Source organism: Notothenia coriiceps, unplaced genomic scaffold, assembly GCF_000735185.1.
Source record: "Notothenia coriiceps isolate Sejong01 unplaced genomic scaffold, NC01 NC01_scaffold00030424, whole genome shotgun sequence".
Classification (NCBI taxonomy): Eukaryota; Metazoa; Chordata; class Actinopteri; order Perciformes; family Nototheniidae; genus Notothenia; species Notothenia coriiceps.
In genome coordinates, this window is record NW_011363125.1 from 1 (window position 1) to 9521 (window position 9521).

Below are 9521 nucleotides of genomic sequence, written 5' to 3' on the forward strand. Positions count from 1 at the left end.
GAGATGAGGAATTCATTTTCCAGCATGATCTGGCACCTGCCCACAGTGCCAAAACCACCAGTAACTGGTGTACTGACCATGGCATTACTGTCCTCGATTGGCCTGCAAATTCCCCTGACCTGAACCCCATAGAGAATATGTGGGGTATTGTGAAGAAGAAGCTGAAAGACACCAGACCCAACAATGCTAATGAGCTAAAGGCCGCTATTGAAGCATCCTGGGCATCCATAACACCTCAGCAATGCCACAGGCTGATTGCCTCCATGCCACGCCGCATTGATGCAGTAATCCGTGCAAAAGGATTCCCAACCAAGTACTGAGTGCATTAATGGACATTTTCAAATGTTTGATTGTGTTTTGCTGTTATAAATCTTTTTTTTTTACTTGGTCTGAGGAACTATTCTAATTTTTTGAGATAGGATTTTTGAGTTTTCTTAAGCTGTATGCCATAATCAGCAATATTAAAATAATAAAAGGCTTGCAATATTTCAGTTGATTTGTAATGAATCCAGAATGTATGACATTTTTGTTTTTTTAATTGCATTACAGAAAATAAAGAACTTTATCACAATATTCTAATTTTCTGAGACAGTCCTGTATGTTGGGTAAATCAAATCAAATAAATGTCCACCTTTACCTGCACGCCTAGTTTTTGCCTACCCTGGTCCTTCACAATCTTATACCCTGGTTAAGGCTCCTTTCTGTCAATGCATTTTGACATCATTAGTATTATCAATTTCAAAACAAATCTGAGTGCTGAAACTAGTATATTAAAGGTGATGTTCCTTTTTTGGTTGGCAGATCCATTTGATACAGAATGTTTCCCAGAGGACATCAGTGACTGTGAATGTCAAGATAAAGCAACTATTTCACATCTAGCCTTGACATTTGTTTTTAGATATGTATGGTCCCCTCCTCCAGAAGCAGGTGACAATATGTCTACTTTATTGTGCCGATGTCCCTGTTGGATACAGTTCCAATGGTGATACCAGGGGCACACGATTAGCCCCTGGTATCCCATCAGACAGGCCCACCTTAGTTGATCCTTCAGGTCTACTGTAGTTGCACAAATGTCTTGGCAATTTAAAAAAGAAAATACTGTAACCCAGTGACATGAGTGATGTGAGCCAGCGGGGTCAGAGGCACTTGCTGTCAGAAGATTGTAGTATTTACATGATTACAGGCACTCTGGACTATCTTTTTCTTCCATAACACAAACATTTGTATCCTTCTAGAAATATTTATTCATCCTATAACTTTGTTTTTGTTGCAGTGGAAAATACATGCATTCTGTGTCTTTGAGAAATGATTGATCAAGCTTGCTATTCAAACGGATGATTTGGAAACAAATCACAAGTTTAATTTGTATTCATAAAAACACAATATGATACATATTAATACTTGTGTGTTTTATTGTGTGCCATCAGTTATTGCCTTGAGTTTATTTGAATCCTATTGAAAACCAGTGAGTTAGCTCCCTCCTCCTGAAGCCTTCCCTCCTCGCATTATGGACGGTCTCGTGGTCTCCAGACATCACCAGCTCTATCACTTTGAGGAAGTCACTCCTGTGTGTCACCTATAGAGAACAGTTCGGAGGATCTATAGAGAGCAGGTAGGTTTTATTTCAACTATTGTAGTATTGACTACCCAGATGAACATTATTCATCTGCATTTATAATCCAGATGATTGATAATGCACTGTGGAACATCCATTCAATAAAACATCCATTGTCCAGAGAGCTGTAGGACTTCTGTGTGATCTAGATAACATATATCAGTTTAGTGTTATTTTGTTTCACAGGACATACAGTATCTCCATCTCTTCAGGTCAGCCATCATTAGTCAGCTGGATGTCTCACTTTCACTTTGGTGCTAAATAAAGTTCTAGCTTAAACATAGTTGAACAAAAACGCTCTGAAAGTGATGACACATTAGTTGTACGAACCAAGCGGCTAAATGGTTGGTTCGATGACCTCTGATTTATAACCATTAGTAAATAAAATACAAAATAAATATCCACACTGAAATAATGTTGACTTTAATTAAATGTATTATGTTAACAGATTTCACATATACAGTACATTTCACATACATTTCAGTTTTTTCAGTGAACATTAAAAAATCATTTTCATCTGTAATGTTTTTGTATACTGTCTTGTACTCATTTTGGTGATACTTTGACCAAAGTATCTCCAAGTAATTCATAATAACCTTATAAAAGCTTAATGGCTCCAATGTTCTAAAGAGGGAACAGCTGTAATCTGCTTCAACAGTGTTTGTCCTCACTTCTCTAATGGCTTTATTGCAGGCATTAGTATGTGAGCTATTGAGCGGCGCTGAATGCAGCATGGAGGGGGCCGGCGCCACCGTGCTCGTCACCGTCCAGAGGGTCTACTACCCTCTGCTCTTCGTCGTGGGCATCCCAGGTCTCTATCTTCTTCTTGTTCCATGCCTTTTCCAGGCACAATTTAATCAATCACTTGAGCTCACTGTCCTGCAGGCACCAGGCAGTTTGACCCACTGCCCTCACAGCATCCACATCTTATTCTATAAGTGACTAACAGTGATGACGAGTAACTAAGTATTTACTCCATTTGGAGTTTTTGTACTTTCCTTGAGTATTTATATGTTTTGCTACTTCACACTTCTACTCCACTACAATTCAGAGTTAAATCGTGTACTTTATGTACATGTACTACACAAATCTGGATGAATGATGTGAAATATAATCAGCTCTTCAATCAGACTTTAGTTCCACCTGGAGTAAATCCACAAGCTACCCTGCAGTATACAAAGTCATTCAAACTAGCTGCACCTTTACCAGCTTTGAGAACACTTTCATGATCAATCATTATAAAACATATCATATATATTATTCTGAAATGGACCAATCTGCACAATGACTACTTTCAATTTTGGTACTTTAAGGATATTTTGATGATAATACTTTTCTACTTTTACTTTTTTTAACATTTGGAATGCAGGACTTTTACTGTAACAGAGCATTCCTACACTCTGGTACTTTATATAAGTGCACCTCCCACCTCTGGTTACTAACATAACTGCAAAATCTACAGTCTGTTAAAGAATAGTCCTGTGATTTGGGATACACATTGGCATTCAACACCACAGTCAAATAAGGTTCACTTCTGTGTGTTCAAATGCAGGTAGGCCTAGGGAATGTGTAGCCTAGCTTAGCTCAAAGACTGGAATAAGGGGGAAAGGGTTACAAAATAAACATGCAGAAAAAGTTACACATTTTATAATATGTATACAACATGTCAAACTTAGAAATATAGGCTCAAAATATGACCATATGGCTATTTTGAAAGACTAGTGACAGGCTTGCAAACAATGGTGACAAAATATTGGCGACTTGGGTGTATGGGTGTACCAGCATGCTACAACACATATATTTGACAGCTTCTGAGTTTTTAGAAAAATGTTAGCTGAACCAGGATAAAAGTTCTGACAAACCCCAATTATGCACCAACATTGATTATTACTGAATTATTAAGCATAAATTGGTTGTAACTTAAAAGTTGGACCAGCCAGGAAAATATAATAATCTTTGTGTCTTCCAGCAAACCTCTTCACATTCTACATGATCTGCTTCCGTAAGTGCGGGATGTCAGACACGGCCATCATTTATCTGAGCTGCCTGGCCATCATGGACACCTTCTACCTGGTGTGGGTGATCCTCGTAGACCTGACCCTCACCTTCTGGCTGCTGCAGCCCTTCTGGAACTCCAATCCCTGGTGTTCCATCCTGGGAGTGCTGCAATACGGATCCCTCTACAGCTCCTCCTGGATCGTGGTGGTGTTCACCATCGAGCGCTACCTTGTTCTCCGCAGCACAGCGGCCAAGCAGCACTTCTCCCAGGCCCAGGTCACTAAACTCACATGTGTGGCGATCGTCCTGGTGTCCCATGTTGTGTCTGTGCCGCTGGGCTGGATCAACATCGTCTCACCTGTCAACATTACTGTGGACGGACACAATGTGACACTGCCCCGGTGTCGCTACCGCGACGAGGCCTACTCTACGTATATAGTGTGGATAACTACCTTCCTCTCAGGGGGAATCCCCATCGTGTTGGTCATCATCTTTAACTACCTCATCGGCTACCATCTGTGCCACGCCAGCAACCTCTTCACCAAGGAGGAGCGTCGTGTGATGCATGGGCGGAGCACCAGGGGCATGTTGAGGAGGACCATCCTGCTCCTGGGCACCGTCTCCGTCACCTTTGTCGTCCTCAGCCTGCCCCGCTTTGTCACATACTGCATCCTGAGGACCAAGTACAACAATGAGAACTTCAACAGGAACGACTACAACATCCCCATCAATGTGGCCGGAGACCTGGCCAACATGCTGCAGAACCTTAACTCCACCACCAACTTCCTGCTCTACTGCATGGTGAGCCGCTGCTTCCGCCGGGAGCTGCTCCAAGTGGCTACCTGTAAGGCTAAGGCCCGTGCTCTGGGCTCTGTTCTCACCCACACCACCATGAGGGTCTTCTCTGTGGCCAATCATAAGGCCTTGCCATCCGCTGACCCTGTGACTGTGGTGCTGACCAATCTCAAACTGACGGAGTAGAACCCATCTGGAAGATTGGACAAGAATAAGAATTTCAAAAATGTAATCCTTTAAACATTAATGTTCCTTCATGACATTTTAAATAGAAATTTGACAAAAAAATCTCACATAAAAGCCCACTTACCAGAATTGTTCAATGATTCCAACTAAATGTATGATGACCTTTCGATATTAAGCTATCCCCACAAAAGCTGTGATGATACTAATACTGAAAAGTGATGGTATGTGATTAAATACCTTTTCAACTATTGATCGTCCCATCAGCCTCAGCTGTACTTTGTATTGCGTGTTAATAAATGCTAGCAACATTGGCAAACATGGTAAACATTTGACCTGCTAAACATCGGGATGTTTGTATTGACATTTTGAGTATGTTAGCATTATAACATTAGCATGAAACACTAACTACCACCTCACAGTAGATGTGTCTTGTCAAACATATGAAATAAACTAATGATGAATGTGGATGAACTATTGTAACAATGTATGTGAATAAGTGGCCATGGGGTTATTCCGTAGGTGATTGTAGATTCTGAGTGGTCCAGGTCATAGGTAGTTGTAAAAGGACATCGCAAACAGTCACATCTTATGAAATATTAGCATTGCTGCAGTGCTATTCATGTACCTGTCAAGTCAACTGTTTATTTGTTGACACATTGTAATGTACTACTTCAAGACTTACATGTGCTCTTTACTAAGGGTTGGATCCAATAGAACGAGTGAAAGCTGAATAGCCACAGGAGGCTCACCTTGCTGAAGAACCCATCAGGCGGTTGCAGTCTTAATGCCCCGCATTATTTGCATAAATGAGTCACGACACTTCCCTGCTTTGCATAGTGGGAATACTTCCTCTTTGCTTTAGAACAGGTCTGTGCTGTGGGTGGCAGAGAAGCAGGTCTAAGAAAAGGTAGGCGTAGGAGTACACTTTATTCTCTGTATGTACATTTATAAGGGAAAACATACTAAAACTTCACAAATTGCTTTGATTTGTAATCTAAGAAGCCATACCTAGCATACCTTTAGTTCTGTGATTTTGACCTTTGTACTAGTTTGCAGCGAATGTGCTAAACTCTGCCGCTCCTCTGAAGTTACGTGTAATGTGTCACACCTATTCAGTGAGGAGGAACCAAGAATGTGAGAATGCGGTTTATACTTGTATATATGTTATGTACTCATGTTTATATTTGTCTATTCACCCTGCACATACATAAAACTTATATTTTCATTTTCGGTTTTTACTTGATGGTGACTGTAAAACGGACTTTGAATCCCTCAGTTGAGACTTAATTTGTTTACGTGCCACCTTTGTGAATGTAAGGAGCTGTGCAGTCTGTGTCTTTAACCTGTCCTGCTCTATTCATGTCCTGTACTGTTATCTTAGTGTTCACTTCAGCAGAGGCATCACACTGTTGGCAAAATGGACTCTTTGAAAGGTAGGAAACCAAACGTGATGAGTCAGCAGTATTCACTGTCTGCTGGGAAGTTTGAACAGGTTTTTCTGTTGGCTCTTGTTGTCAGGGGGCTGCCCTCACCAGAGTGTTCCTGTAGAGATGGACGAGAGCATGACACCCTCCAGTCTGGAGTTGGCCTGCCCCCGCCCCTGCAGACAGTGCAGTGGACATACAGTGATCACAAGGTCTCAGATACAAGCCAGCCATGAGCAGGCGGGGGGGGCGGCACACACTGAGGGCCCATGGAGACTCCCTGAGAAACAGCTGCAGCTTCAACCCAGAGCAGAGCCCCCACTTCATCTAATGCCTCCCCACCATGCAGATGTTAGGCTGCATGGCCTCAGAGAGCAGTCTCCACTGTATGGGCGGGACTTTCCAGAGGCTACCACGCCACGCCACGCTAGAAGCTTTGTGGGTAATTCAGACTGGCCCCAGCATTACTCTGTGGAGGAGGATGAACGCTTGGACCCCCCCCTCACACTCAGGTCTGGAGATAACTTCACCGACTACGTCCCTCCACCACACCCTGCCTGTATGCCTGGTCAGTGACACATGGAACATTTTACATTCTGTTACTGTCAGTGGTCCTGAGATTTATAAGATGTTTCTGTGGACGACATGTTTGATGATAAAAAGTAGTGTTCAAGGTCTATGGATTATGCATCATTCCTGCTTTTTTTCTTAAATGTCATTGTAAGCATCACAAATTGGGTTTGATTCAATTGTACTGTGTTAGTATGGGTGCAGTAACAACAGGATCTGCACAGCCTGAATCAGGTTAAAGAAAGAGTGAACTCATGAGCGCTCTCTTCCCAACTCCGGAGTACGAGGCAGCTTTTCTTGGCTTGGTATGACGAGTTGATGAATATTTTATGTAACGATATGTAAAAAAAGAAAATAATGTGAGTTTTAAAGTGAGAATCACAAATAAACAAGTAGGAACATAATAATTATAATGATGAAAATAATAATAATATGAATAAAAGTATGGTGTATCTCAATACATACAAAGAGAAACAATCCTTATAAATGGAGATGTTGAGTCCCATGGTACTTAGTCATTAGAAATATTGGTCATTATATCTGAAAAACTGAAACATTTACTTTATTTAAATGTATATGTAAAAAAAAATTACATAACTGTACTAGGTTAGTTAGTTGAAAGCAATAATATGAAGTTGTTATAAAGCTTAGTTATGTGAAATCTGATGACATAATACATTTCATTAAAGTCAACGTTTCAGTTTCTTCAGTGCAGTCATGTTGGGATTTCGTGAGATATATATAAGATATATATCACAGTAATTGAATATTGTTGAATATTATTAGACTACAGCCTACAGTACAACCTAAATATGCCATTTAAATCAGTGTTTAAAATGTTGAGAAAGATACTTTTACAAGCTAAAATGAAATCATTTGTTTATATGCAGTAATCACTACATCTGTGATGGATTTAATATTTTTCTGCTGTAACCCTGTGAGGAATCATTTAGCTTCTCATTGTGTTTCTGCATGACCTCACTGCTGATTTGGGAACCTGTTTAATGTCAGCTCCTTTATATCTCTCTGCAGGCCAAAATCAATGTCTGTGGCGTCATGGCAGACAGCGTGCATGCTGCCCTCCAGCACAACTGCACCATCACACTAACAATAATCATCTTTATAAGTATGATTACCCAGCAGATTCATGCGGGGAGCCTCAACACCCCCAACAGTCAAGGTATGGCCTGTTTGTCATAATGATCTGATATTTTTAACATCGATTCATATGATTTTTCACAGACGTAATACATGCAATGAACTCCTCTACAGGAATTCCCCCCATAATAGACTACAACTTAAAGATGATCCAAACCCCCCCCATGGATCTGTGGCTCAGCGGGCAGCCCCTGCCTGGGATGTGATGCGTGAGGTCAGTGTGCATCGCTCCCTCCAGCCTGATCCAGGGCCAGCCACCCAGGAGATGAGGAGGACCATCAGCCTGCCTGAGGAGTGCAGTAAGTCACATATGTACATGGTCCTTTCTGAATCGGCCAAGCCATTTTTAAGCTATTGTCTTCTTAGGATAATTACTGCTAATTAATGCGACAAATGCTAATTGTACAAATTGCCCAACATTTGCAAGTTACTTGCCAGCAGTGGACTAATACCCAAAGATAAGAATGTTTCGCTGACTTCTTGTTGACAGGGAATGTTTTCATCACATATTCAGTGGACACCGCCAGAGAAATCATACCTTTCACCACATTTCTGACGGATCAAGGGTTCAAACCAGCAGTAAGTTATACCATGTCTCCCACACCTTTGATTCCCACTGATTTTGTATTCAAACATTCAAATTCTGCCTATTGTCTACAGATTGATATCTTTGACAATCCAATCCGAAGAATGGACATCACCAAATGGATGGACAGATTTTTGAATGATGTAAGTCTTTCCATTGAGCAGAGTATGAATCCAAATTATAATGCTGTCTTCAGCAAAAGCTGACAGTGAGATGTATCATTACAGAAATCAGTACTCATCATCGTGGTCATCAGTCCCAAGTATAAGGAGGACGTGGAGGGAAATGGGGACGACGAGCACGGCCTGCACACCAAGTACATCCACAACCAGGTGAGGACTCCTATTAAGACAGCTGTCAACCACGCAGTGGTTTTGTTGACTGATAATCTCCACATATAAACACCAATTAATGATTTTTGAAGTGTAAAAGTAACAGCAAGAAGTAAAAAGCTTTTTCGGCAGATTCAATACATTGGTTTAAGTCTTACTTATCGAACAGAAAACAGTGTGTTTTGGTCAACGGTGCCAAATCCCCCTACCTTGTCAACCCTGTTGGGGTTCCACAAGGTTCCATTCTTGGACAATTACTGTTTTCCAGTGCTTGAATTGGGTCGGTACTCACGCAGTACCGGGACTTCTGATTTTTATCCATATGCGTACCGGCACCTCATGACGCATCTAGGTACGCCTGTTTGTTGTATGATTCCCCTGTGTCCTCCCTGGCAGCTCCATTGATTACCTCTCTCAATAAAATTGACTTGAAACAGTTGCTGATTTAGAGTACTGGCACCTTTTTTATTCCAATTCAAGCACTGCTGTATTCTCTGTACATAAATGACTTGCCTAATGTATGTCCTGAGTTGAATGTGCAAATATATGTCGATGATGCGGTCATCTTTGTACAAGGGGAAAACACTGAAATGATCTCATCCTGTCTCTCAAAAGCTTTGGACAAGGTTCAACACTGCTTGGAGTTAAACGTAAAAAAAAACGTATGCACGATGTTCAGTAAACGACCAGTCAAAGTCGAAGGATCCAACGTGTTTTTAAACGGAGCAAAAATAGAACTAGTCTCCCACTTCAAGTATCTTGGAGTCATACTGGACTCAAACTTGACTTTCAAGAAACATATTAAGAAAGTATCAAATACTATTAAATTCAACTTGCAAAAATAAATAAATACTTGT

At 41.0% G+C, this 9521-nt stretch overlaps 2 protein-coding genes across 4 annotated transcripts; both read left to right on the plus strand.

Moving 5' to 3' along the window:
- The first annotated feature begins 2347 nt into the window (after positions 1-2347).
- LOC104959543 (probable G-protein coupled receptor 139) lies at positions 2348-4594 on the plus strand. Its single transcript, XM_010787447.1, has 2 exons — positions 2348-2426; positions 3585-4594. The coding sequence occupies exons 1-2, from the start codon at positions 2348-2350 to the stop codon at positions 4592-4594; spliced, it is 1089 nt and encodes a 362-aa protein (XP_010785749.1).
- An 846-nt stretch (positions 4595-5440) lies between these two features.
- LOC104959542 (uncharacterized) lies at positions 5441-8986 on the plus strand. Of its 3 annotated transcripts, none has more exons than XM_010787445.1 (8): positions 5441-5501; positions 5976-6027; positions 6113-6586; positions 7621-7768; positions 7861-8045; positions 8261-8325; positions 8407-8475; positions 8560-8986. In XM_010787445.1, the coding sequence occupies exons 2-8, from the start codon at positions 6012-6014 to the stop codon at positions 8731-8733; spliced, it is 1131 nt and encodes a 376-aa protein (XP_010785747.1). In that variant the 5' UTR covers positions 5441-5501; positions 5976-6011; the 3' UTR covers positions 8734-8986. The 3 variants fall into 3 exon arrangements, with proteins under 3 accessions (XP_010785747.1, XP_010785746.1, XP_010785748.1); XM_010787444.1 differs by having other exon boundaries at positions 8237-8325; positions 8560-8980; XM_010787446.1 differs by having other exon boundaries at positions 5480-5501; positions 6109-6586; positions 8237-8325; positions 8560-8981.
- Positions 8987-9521: the final 535 nt, after the last annotated feature.